Source organism: Rhamphochromis sp. 'chilingali' (genome assembly GCF_963969265.1).
Source record: "Rhamphochromis sp. 'chilingali' genome assembly, chromosome: 4".
Classification (NCBI taxonomy): domain Eukaryota; kingdom Metazoa; phylum Chordata; class Actinopteri; order Cichliformes; family Cichlidae; genus Rhamphochromis; species Rhamphochromis sp. 'chilingali'.
In genome coordinates this window covers 20,396,832-20,409,102 of record NC_137948.1, presented here as the reverse complement: position 1 = coordinate 20,409,102, position 12,271 = coordinate 20,396,832, and the positions used below count along the sequence as shown (strand labels likewise).

Genomic DNA, 12,271 nt, shown 5'->3' with positions numbered 1-12,271 from the left:
TCAGACAAGCAGGGGCTGACCCACTGTAAGATTTCAAATCCATTATAAAGTTCATCAAAGCTTTTTGAATTTAAATCCTACTCCTGCACAGATCTTTTAGCCTCTCTGCATTTCGCGCATATACTTCATATAATTATATTATAATGATTTAACTCTGCAGGAGCTGCATACAGTAGGTTGGCCCTAATGTGCTAGTGTCTCCTCTGGGAGGTGGTCTCAGATTACTGCTCTTACTATAATGGATACAAGCTTCAGTGTAAACCTTAACCTAACTACAATTTTGCTCAGGAGAAGACAGAAATCAATTTGTGGCTGCAAAGAAAATAATTAAGGACATCTGTTCCCCCCAAATGAGACAAACAATCCTCACGTAGAGTTAACAAACACGCGCACACCATTTCACGTGAACACTTACAGGGCTGCTACTGTACGCTTTCTGCTCATGGTGTGAAAGAAATAGACAGATAGTGCCTTAGAAGCATTTTTGGCTGTTGGAATAGGCAGTGCTCTATTCAGCAAGTGCTCGAATTGGTCAGTGTGAGGAAGGTCACCTTCCCCCCCTACCAATCATTGATCCATAAACCTGTGAGACAGCAGAGATACCAACAGGAGAGAAAGAGAGAAACAGACAAAAGGTGAAATGGAAGAAATAAAAGGTAATCGGTGAGTACTGTATCTCACATCGGTTGCTGATGGAGTAAAGTCTTGGTGGCTTCGGTAATTGAATGTTAGCCTAATCTAAAGCCAATCAGTCTAATAGTGCTCAATCAGCCAGTCGACACCTGATCAATTCTGGATCCAATTCTCACTTAGTGAGCGGTGTTTGAAAGTGATGCATGTGTGTTTTGCTTTTTCTGTTCTTAAAGAAAATAAATAAAGAAAAGGAAAGAGAAGAAGAAGAAGAAGCAAGCACGATGCACTTATACTGCTGTCAGAATTATTACACCTGTATCAACAGCGTGGTGCAGATTTTTATTCAAGCACATAAATGTAGCATCGTAGTTTTTTAAGCAAAATGGATCATGGCATGCATCCAGCCATCCATACGGCCAGTGTTGTGCAAGAGAAAACAAACTCCTGCAGAACAATGTTTGTCTCAGGTACGCTGCTGGACTAAAACTAAGCACTGATATGTGCTGAACAAGCTAGTTAACTGCACTGGTGCATCTTCTTCAGCCAGCTCCATATAGCGGCTCATTTGCAAACACTGTTGTGGCCACTTGTGTGAAGATGTGGGTAGAGTAAGAGTGAAGAAATATGAAATAAAATTACATTTGTGAAATTTAAGCAGGCTTGAGTTGTTACTCTACAGCAGAGGTGGTGCAGGCAAAGAGTCAGAATAGTACAAAATGATGAGAACTGGATTGTTTTTATGTGTCTGTACACACTGTTAATTATTCTATTATAAGCCCTTATAACTGTGGGTGGTACCATCTGCATTTCAAACTGCCAAACTGCAGCATGAAAGCAGACTTAGAATAAGAATGAGTGGGTAGTGAAGAAGGTGAGAGGAACATCAGGCAGGGCTCTTGTTGGATAGTGTGACTAAGCATTAATCAGCGGTAGGTGGGATAATTACAGGAGGGATGGGGATGCATTTAGAGCACGTTGACACCGCAGTTTATCACAGGATAACTGGTCCTCAGTACTTTATATTTCAGCACCAGGGAGCTTTTTGTATGCATCTGGTATATTGATGGGTGAATGAATCAGACTGAATGAACTGATGTGATGGTGGAAGAGCATTTAGGGCGTGCGTGTGTCAGAAGAGAGTCTGGAGATGGGCGATAACAAATGTTAATCAAATCAAAATGGCGGGAATGTTCTCACTGACGTATGATTATAATTTTCTGTGCGCAGAGCGATTACGATTAACAACACACAATTAACCTGCTTTCACTGATTGCTGGGAACAGTGTTTTTTGTGAAGGACAAAAATCATGTGGCAGAAATGTGAGCCCTACCAGCCAGTATCCATAAACATCCGCCTGCTGCTTCTCAGTCACGAATAAAAGGAAATGAGATTTACACTGCTCATGTTTGTCTGAAGTTTAAATGAATGAAGTTTTGTTTTATTTTCACTGTATGAGCTGTATTGTAGGAATAATACGCTGCGGAAAATGCAGACAATTGAAAAAAAAAAAAACAGTCAGAGGAGGGAGAGAGCTGTGTGCTCATCTTTTAGAGAGCTCTTCTATCAGGGTACATTTGAAGATCTCTGAAAATAGCAGGGTCATCACTGCAAAAATAACACACACACACACACACACACACACACACACACACACACACACACACACACACACACACACACACACACACACACACACACAGATCTAAAAAAGATCACCAATGCACACTGTAGTCTAGACTGTTTTATACACTCAACACACAGTTCTGAATGTCTGGTTTTGACAGTGAAGCCAATGAAAGAATGGGTTATATTTGGTAAAAAAGGAACATTAAACAAATTTAAATTACTTGGAGTAAACCTCTGACAAGAAATCACACCTGAGATTCATCCAATAGTTCTCACGCACTAATACCACCACATTACTTCCCACCTTGATTCAGGTGATTTATCAGACATGGTCTGGTGCTCGTTCGAGATCTGTTTCCACAAGTCAGAAAACAGTCTTTGACAAGTTGGCAAGATTTGGAAATTATGTTTTTAACTTATCAAGAAGACTTACATTTTATCAGGTACACCTAGTTAACTACTCTTTAATGCAACAACTATCTGATCAATCCAGTCACATGATAGAAATTCAATGCATTTGGCCACCTAGAGATGGTCAAGCTGACCTGCTGAACTTCAAACTGAGCATCACAATGAAAAACAAAGATTATTTAAATGACTTTGAATGTGGCATTGTTGCTGGTGACAGAGAGGCCAGTTGAGCATTTCTAAAACTGGATTTATGGTCCGAAAAGGAGAAAATATCTGGGGAATGGCAGAGGGAAAAAGACTGCTTGTAACTGCTAGGGGGCGGCCTTAATTAACATCTTGTTACAACTAAGATAAGCAGGAAAGCATCTTTGAACACACCACATGTCAAGCCTTGAAGCAGATGACCTTCCGCAGCAGAGGAGTCTGGATATGTAATGCAACGTTCAGACGGTAGGGTCAGAATTTGATGTAAACACCATGAATGTTTGGATACATTCTGCGTTGTATCAATAGATATGGCTGCTGGTGATGTAATGGTGTGAAAGATATTTTCTTGGCACACTTTGAGCCCCTTAGTACCAACTGAGCCTTATTCAAACACCACAACATACCCAAGTATTGTTGGTGACCGTGTCCATCCCTTTATGACCACAGTCTACCTATTTTCTGATTGCTGCTTCCAGCAGGATAAGATGTCATCTTACAAAATTCAAAGAACCTCAAGCTGGTGTTTCAGCATGACACTGAGTTCACTGTACTCAGATGGTCAGCTTAGTCACAGGATTTCTAACCAATAGAACAACATCATGGATATGCAGAAATCTGTAGAAACTTTGCGATTTATGGATGAAAATCTTGGATGAATCTTTCCAGCACCTTGTAGAATCTATGCCATGAAGAATTAAAGTAGTTCTGACACCTCATGCTAGGAAGGTGTACCTAATAAAATGGCTGATGGTGTACTTTTATCCCTTTATTAGAGACGTGGCAGCAGAAAAATGACACAGCTAACCTCCCACTCTGTGCCAGCAGGGCACTCTGGCAATGTCTGGCAACCCTCATGAGAAATAAAAGACAAAAATGGTGATGTCACTTATTTAACTTACAAGCAAAGCACTCTTTATTTTGCAGCGATATATTGTTGTAATTTTAACTCATGCACTCTGTCTCTTGAGTGAATAAGGCTGTACAGAAAATACCTATTTGTTCATTTAAAATTGGATCAAGTGGACTTAAAATAGAGGCCTCTGAATAAAGACTGATGAATCAAATCCAGCAGTAGATTCTTTATATTTTAGAATAAAGGGCAGTGCATCTATTTTATCTCTGATGTGAAGTGGAAATATAGCAGATATCACTCCGGAGAGGCAGTACAGACATTGGCATCGATCACTGTCTGCTCTTACTAAATGATGTGAATATATGATGCATTTTATTGAGCCTTTATGTTAATGTATTTTATAGCGTTTGCGTTGTTTTTATGATACATTTAACTGTGCATTTTTACTGCACAGCCCTGCCTCTGATCCTGCTTATCTGCTCAGAACAGTAAAAGTTGATGGTATGGATTGTGACCAATAAAGCATTGTAAAGTGTTCATGTTAACACATATCAACGTAAAACAAGAGGAGAAAGCCCGTGTTTTTTTCAGTCTCACTTCACAGCGCACAGTTATTAAAAATCCGCTTTGAATTTTCCTTTTTACCTGGCTCTTATACATCAGCCGTGCTGGTGTGCTGCGGCAGAACCGACCATTTGTTGGGGAGGCACGCTTGAAAAAAAGGTGCAATCGGAGCACATTGATTTTTCTTCATGTTAAAAAGCTTTTATTGACATGGCATTTTCTCACCAGAAAGGTTACAGCAGAGGAGAGACGAGAGGGAGGGAGGAGGTGAAACATAAAGACACGCTGCACCAGCACGGCTCAAGAGCTTCTTGTAAATTCACCCCACTTTAGCCCACTTTAGTGGGTGTGCTATCCTTTTGAAAGTGCAAATTATGGCCTCTCCCAACACATACACATACGCATGCCCATGCACAAACACGCAAACACATGTGCCTCTAAAAACCTTGAAATCCTGGCGGACACAGCGAAAGAGGGGGAGAGTGTACTGACTGAGTAAGGCGAGAAAAAAAGATTCAAGGTCATGAATTCGGAGAACAAATGAACATTGTAAAACTGTGATTCAGAAAGACAGGCAGGCAGACAGCTGGGCAGATTACAGCTCAAGGAGGACAGGACTGGAACCTTTCATCACCTTTAAAGATTCACTCATGGTGATAATCTCTTTGTGAAACATCGTAATTTCTCAGTAAAGACTCATAAAGCCTCACAGTGTCTTCGTCTCTGGAGAGCCAGGCGACGCCTGCTGACACAGCTCTAAATCACCATGCTCTCCTCCCTCTTCTCCATCCTCCTCCTCCTGCTCTGTTTTTAATAGAAAAACATGCTCACGACTCATACCTCATTTCCCACCACTTCTCCCTTATTTCTCTCCCTTTAAATATATCTATTTATTTTACCACATCGGTGACTGGGTTGAATACCATCAAAACAATCGGCACACCCTCATCCATTAGCTGCGGTTAAGCCTTCATGCTTTTAATAGAACATGCTTGAAATAGACAGAATACCTGCAGTAACTAAACTTTTGGTTATGTGGAAATCCATCAGCTGCACACCAAATAACTGTAAACATGTTTCAGGCCACCAAGCAAAAACAGTGAATGGAAATTCACAAGCTCCTTAAAGTGGAAATATGTGTGATTAAGGCATATTTTGTATTTGTATTTGTATTCTATTTTTATCTTATTGTATATTTATTTTTATTTTATTCTACTGTATATAGTATTTTATTTTATTCTATTCTGTACAGTTGTGTACTGTATTTATTCTTATTGTATTCTAATTTTTGCCTCATAACTTTTGCACTGTCCACTTCCTGCTGTGACAAAACAAATTTCCCACGTGTGGGACTAATAAAGGTTATCTTATCTTATCTTATCTTATTAGTTCAGTTTTATCCAGTTCACCGTTTTAGTTTTGTGTTTTACCATGAGAACATTTGCAAACAGCAGCTGTTATTTAGGAGACAGAACATCCTGTCCTCATGTCAGAATGACCCCTCACGTCTTTATCAAAATGCTTGCCTGTTTATTTCTCTATTAACCATAGATGATGAAGGAACAGTCACCAAAGTTAGAATAAAAGCTCATGTCCATCAACCTAACAGATGTTGAGATGTTTTAGTGTGAACCAGAGCAGCTGACTGACAGACTGTCATTTTCATCCCTGGGCTCGTGTCATTTGGATGGCTAAAAAAGGTGATAGAGATGAGATAGTCTTCTTTCTCCTGAGGTGCCAGATGGTAGATGAGAGGCAACAATGGAAACTTGACACAGTAACTATGTGTAAATTTTGACAGGAGGGGATCCAGAGAGAGGCATTTTTCCTGTCTCATTAAAATGTTGAATTTTACCTAGCTCTATGACTGATGCAAAGTCTAACATGCACCGTGAGCTGAGCAAGTTTAGATTAGATTAGATAATTCTCACTCTTCTTTTCCAGAGAGGAAAATGGCTTCTTTACCCATGCTCGTTTAAAAATGTCAAAAGAAAAATGATGCAGTCAGATCAGAGAACAAAGAACAGCTGTGACGATGCCGTAGTGGCATTCATCAAACTTCTGAGAGGACTTTAGTGCAGCTCGCCATGAACCTATACAATGCATACAATGCACATCTCAGAAGACAAGCATGCATCCTTAACCCTGTAAAGCCTGAAACAAAGGTGAGTTCAGAGCCTTTTTAGGGGTGCTCAGCATCCCTAAATGTAATCGTAGCACCTTTAAAAATAAAAGTAGTGACAGTAGTAGACTTCAATCACCTATCCTACTAATTATGTTGCTTTTGAAAGAAACATTGTCATTTGTATCTAATTGAACTGATGCTCAATTTATGAGGTTATGGAACCCTGATGATGGGATCGACAAAAACTACAATCAAAACTAAAATCTACAAAAGCTGAGCCAGGGACTAAAGCATGAAATAAAATAACAAAACTAAAAACAAAACTTGTTTAAAACTGGAAATGACAGAAATATATTTAGAAGCATAAAAACAGGATTTTGGTAATTATAAATATTGTTAATTTAGGGCAGCTGTGGCATAAACCTAACACTGGGTGGTGGGCTGATAAATTTATTTCATAGTTTTTTGTGACCCGCCTACCAACTACGAATAAAAATTAGCAGCTGCCGTTTTCATGTATTTTAACAAGTGTCAGGACCCTGCTGAGGTGTCCTTGATTCCCTGCTAAAGAAATAAGTGAAGAAAGAAAATAAATAAATAAATAAATTCTTCTGTAACGTATTGTCTTAAGATCAGAAACAGTTTTTATACACATGAGCACATCAAACAGCATATGAGCTTTAAGCTGTCCTCCTGTTGTACAGGGTGAAAGAGAATCTCTAATCACTGACAGTAATAATGCCTTTGCTTATCTAAAAACATCAGTGTGTCCATTAAAATCAGAGTCAAGTTCAGATATGATGTAGAAGATCATGTATCCTACATCAAATGCCTGTAAGATAACCACCGAGCCAGCCGAGTGGAGCCTGTTCTCAAATAACATCGCTTATACCTAAATTCCTAATCTCATCACGCTATTATATTCCAAGTCTGAACTCTCCACATCAGATTCTCTGTTAAAGCAGAGCTCCAAAAATAGCCTGTACACTGTACCTATCGAGCGATTCTCGCCTTTGACACTGTCAAAACATGTGACAGGGTGTACGGTTAATGTTCATATATATATACATACAGCAAATCACTGAGTCTCAAAGATGTGTTTAGTGCTATAAGGGCACCCGTCTTTTCACTCTCTCTCTCGCACACACACACAGACACACTTTTCGCCCGGTCAGCATTTGCACAGCCGTGTGTGTTCATCGTTACAGCCTCTGACTGCAGCGCTAAAAGTGACAGATGTGTCCTGTTAGCTATATGTGACAGACCGTGCAACAAGACAGAGCACTGTGCAACAAATGACCTGTTTGATTGCACACATACATAATAGAAACGATTTGAAGATGAGCCAAAAACTCCAAAGTGCATGTTTATTATAAACAAGATTAAACGTCTAAAGTTCTGCCTGTGATCTCTGGAGGCTGCAGAGTTCATTACAACCCATTAAAAGCTCAAACTATATACTTTTCTTAGTGCCCTTGGTCTTTTCTAACTACATTATATCAGGTGAGTTGTATAAGCTGGTCTAAAGAGCAGAAAAGTGTTAACACGATGATGTCTAAAGCCTCAATTATACTTTCTGGGTTTGTGAGTCAGCTGGAGTCCCAAGTGAAGTAAATTCTCGTCAGATGGCAAGCGCAAGTGTCCATGCAGAGGTCAGTGTGCCTGCCTGTTTATTTTTTGTGACCACACTGACTTGTCTGCAGAGGATTTACATCACAATGCACCAACTACACAACCGCTCCAGGAGGCAGACTTCAAGCAGACTTCAAAGAAATGACAACTCAGCCCCTGGGTCTCCACCTGTCTGTATGCCTGTGTCTGCAACAGTCTTACTCTAACCATTGGCATGTGTCAATATATATATATATATATTGACACACACACACACACACACACACACACACACACACACACACACACACACACACACACACACACACACACACACACACACACACACACACACGATTCTGGCCACTAGCATCCAAACGACCAGATTAAATACCTACAGTGTAATCACAGTTTAACCATATCTTAAACCATATCTAGTTTTAGTGCAAAACCAGTGAAACGGGAAGTATAAAATGTAGACTGAAAGGTATTTGTACACCTGGCTTTCCTGTCAGGCCCTCGCTCTCCGTGGACTACCTTCATCCAGCTTTCTGCAAGTCCATCTGCTGCAGCTTCCAACTAATCAACCTCAGAGCAAAAGGTCCAATCAGCTGCCTTTATTCGACAGTTTGCAAGGTTAATACAGATCCACATTCTCCAGAGGAAGATTAAAATTTAAAAAGAAGGCTAGAAAATTTAAAAATCGAAGCTAGAGTTCATTTTTTAACATGCAAAACTATTCAGTAACATAGTACGGTTCACAGCCTCATGTTTATTTAGTAGTGTTAAACTACCCATGCTTCACCCAAAGCTGATTCATCCATGTTCATCCAAACTGAATACTATCAACACATATTGTTCACTTTGTAAAGGTTTGTACAAGGCACTATCTAGAGATCTATCCATCTAGTTTTCAAGCAAATGTATTTGCAAAAGGCTAGTGGGTATTCCTCAGGTAAGTTGAATATACCCCAGATGTGCATGGTTTGGTTTACAATTGCAGGCAATGCCCTTAATGTGAACCAACTACATGTTAATGTCTCCTTATTTTTGTCTTGCAGTCAGTAAATAGACCCCTTACCAGAACTGAAATGTGTGGGCTGAGTGTTATTTACATCTGAGGGTTTAAACTAGCACATATGTGACAAACTGTCGAAAGTCTCAAACACTGAACAGCATTTTAGTGTGAAGGTGTTAAAGTGATAAACTCAGAAATGTTTAATTTTAACTGCGGGTGTCCAGTTATTATTTATTAGAGTTACAGACATCTCGTCAGCAAAGTGACATTTCCATTAAAGTCATGCTGTTAATAGAGTATATATACATTTTTTTTTTATTAACAAACAAATAAGCAAACAAAGGAATACAAGGTTTTCGCACACAACCATCTCTAGGTTTTAGAGCAAACAAAGGAATACAAGGTTTTCGCACACAACCATCTCTAGGTTTTAGAGAGACTGGTGTGAAAAAGAGAAAATGTCCAGTGAGCGGCAGCTGAAAGTGCCTTGTTGATGCAGAGCTCAGAGGAGAAAGACAAGAGTAAATAAAATGACCACTTATTACAACCAAGATATGCAGAAGACCATCTCTGAACACACAACATGTTGGACCTTGAAGCAGACGGGCTACGGCAGCAAAGGACCACACCAGGTGTCACCTGGGTGCTTACAGCACGATAACACACCTCGTCACAAAATTCACATCATCTCAAACTGCTTTCTTCAACATGGCAATGAGTTCACTGTACTCCACAGTCACCGGACCTCAGTCTCACTGAGCACCTTTGGGACATGGCGGAAGAGGAGACTGGCATCACGGATGTGCCACAGACGAATCCGCAGCGTGTGATGCTGTCATGTTAAAAATGTTTTCTGAAGAATGTTGAATCTCTACCACAAAACATTAAAGCAGTTCAGAAGGTAAAAGGGGGTCTCTTTTGTACATCGCTACCACCTTCCCATGCTGTCAATCTCAATACTGATTAATGTAGTCTTACGTCTGCATGGTTTAAATCTGTGCTGTCTGTCATTCTCCCTTTTATACTCTCATTTGTGCAATCCATCTCCTCCCCATGTCCACCTCGCCTAATTCACTCAGAGCTCCACCCAAGTCTTAGTCTTCATCTTCACTATCACCAGCGTCTAGACTCCAGGGGGGGTCCTGTCCTAAATCCCATCACTGCTGGAATTCCATTCTGAGATGATGGGGCAGTCTAATCACTGAATGCACTGATTAATTTCTCTATCTAAAGAAATGATATTCTTTTCCCCAAATGATCTCTGCTTACTGAAATATTTTAGCCCTTTTTAAAATTAGGTTTTACTTGCACAAAGACAAATTTTCTGTAATTAATTCTGGAAATCAGGACAATCCCATTGTTTCCACAGGGATAATTTACGAGGGTATTTTTCAAGGACACCTCAGCAGGGTCCTGACACTTGCCGACAGCAACAGCTCCTCACACACAAACACAATCACAGATGGTAAATGCATTTTAGCTAAACACTCAAAATATTCAGGAATTCTCAGAATGTAAAGCATTTCTTTTGTTTTTATTGTGCATAAAAGAAAGAAGGTGATTTTTTTTAAGTTTTGGCTTCTGCCCCCCTCTCTAAGCTACTGACTGAGCCCTGAGAGAGGCAAGCCGCTGTGGAGTGGAGATAAGGCTACACCTGCCAGCCAAGCTCATCACTGTGTTTGTCTAAGCCTCTTTCCGTGTGTGTCTGTGTATGTTCCAGTCCCAGGGTTGAAAAGATAAGTGGCTCTAAGGAACCCGAGTGTAAAATCTCAGCTACACCGAACCCCAACAGAGATGAAGTGAGACAGCACAAAATGAAAAATACATATTCCTTTCAGAGTGGATTAAACTATAAAAAGATAGGCAGAAAGGTCATTTCCTCCTCAAAAGCAGCCAAAATACCTTCCAGCTCCCAGACATGTAGCCACATCACTGAAGAGTGAAGCCACAGCAGAGACCTGTGGATATGTTCTCACACTTATCTTATATTTACAACTAATTAGTGGTTTATATAAAATATACAATAATGCTCAAAAGTCTATGATCAAAAGAAATCTTCTCTTGACTACACTGTAATAATCTGCTCTAAAAATAGTATAGTATATAAATGATGAATTAAGCACTTGTTAATACCTGATTCATGCTTAACAGTGTAACATTATTATAAAGTGCAATCAGAAGGCTTCTAACGTATTTGACTTTTTAAAATTAATTTGAAGAAAAGTGGTTGAATATTTTGGTTTCCACTGACTTTTTTTTTTATGACATTTTGTTCTCAAGCAATTACACAATGTAACTGTATAATTTGTAAACATTGTAGTCATGACAACCTTTCTTAAAAACTACAAACCCTTTGATGTGTGTTTACACGGTGACTGATGTGTTTTAACTTCATGTTTTATATCGCATAAAAACCATGTGTATAATACAAACTACTGATAGTCTCATGATTGAGATAAGGACAATTATGAGACAGTTTTGTATCAAAGAATGGTTACAGGCTACTAATGTCTTAGTATTTCCAAAATCTATAAAAAAAAAACACATCCGTGTATATGTGATCTGTGATAATGAAAATATCACATTTTATGAGAAATGGTGGCAATAATATGATATAATCTAAAAATCCTGCTGTAGAAAATTATGAGAAACTCCTCTGTGATTGAGAAGAAGCATCACAAGACAAAAAGTCTGTCATGATGACAAACAAAGACTGCATTATGAGATGACTGTTATATAAACGACAGGCAGGAAAGCTGCACATGTGGAGATCGGGGGGTTTTGTTGTGTGTTTGTGATCATGTAAAGTTTCATTCCTAATCTTAATAATCAGTGACACAGGCAGGTTACCACATGTTACTGTTGTTTCCCACTTTTTAAAGATCATTCACCTTTAAATGACCTTTTTTTCACTCTGTTTTTAACATTTGTAAAACGCAGTTCTCCCTCTACAAAGAGACTACACATCCAACACATAATCATATGTCTGTAACCTGCTGTTTACACAGGACCTGAATTCATAAATAGTCCGATAAAGTTTGTCTCTTTTTTCACGAGAGGATGAGTGGTCACACACACACACACACATCCACAGTCAAACAGAAACACACTTTGTACTTACATTTTGTTGACTGAAACTCTTTGTTGTCTGTGCAGCGCTCCATTTCTCTCTCTTTCTCGCTTACTCAGAAAATGACAGGAAGTGTAAAAGGAAGGGAAGTT

The 12,271-nt window shown here is 39.3% G+C and overlaps 1 protein-coding gene across 1 annotated transcript in view; it reads right to left on the bottom strand.

Moving 5' to 3' along the window:
- klhl5 (kelch-like family member 5) overlaps positions 1-12,201 on the bottom strand; it is a 65,309-nt gene extending 53,108 nt beyond the window's left edge. The window contains exon 1 of the mRNA XM_080881462.1: positions 12,171-12,201. Within this exon, the coding sequence (XP_080737588.1) occupies positions 12,171-12,172 (2 nt within the window). The 5' untranslated portion in view covers positions 12,173-12,201. The remainder of the gene's footprint in view (positions 1-12,170) is intronic.
- Between the last annotated feature and the right edge of the window lie 70 nt (positions 12,202-12,271).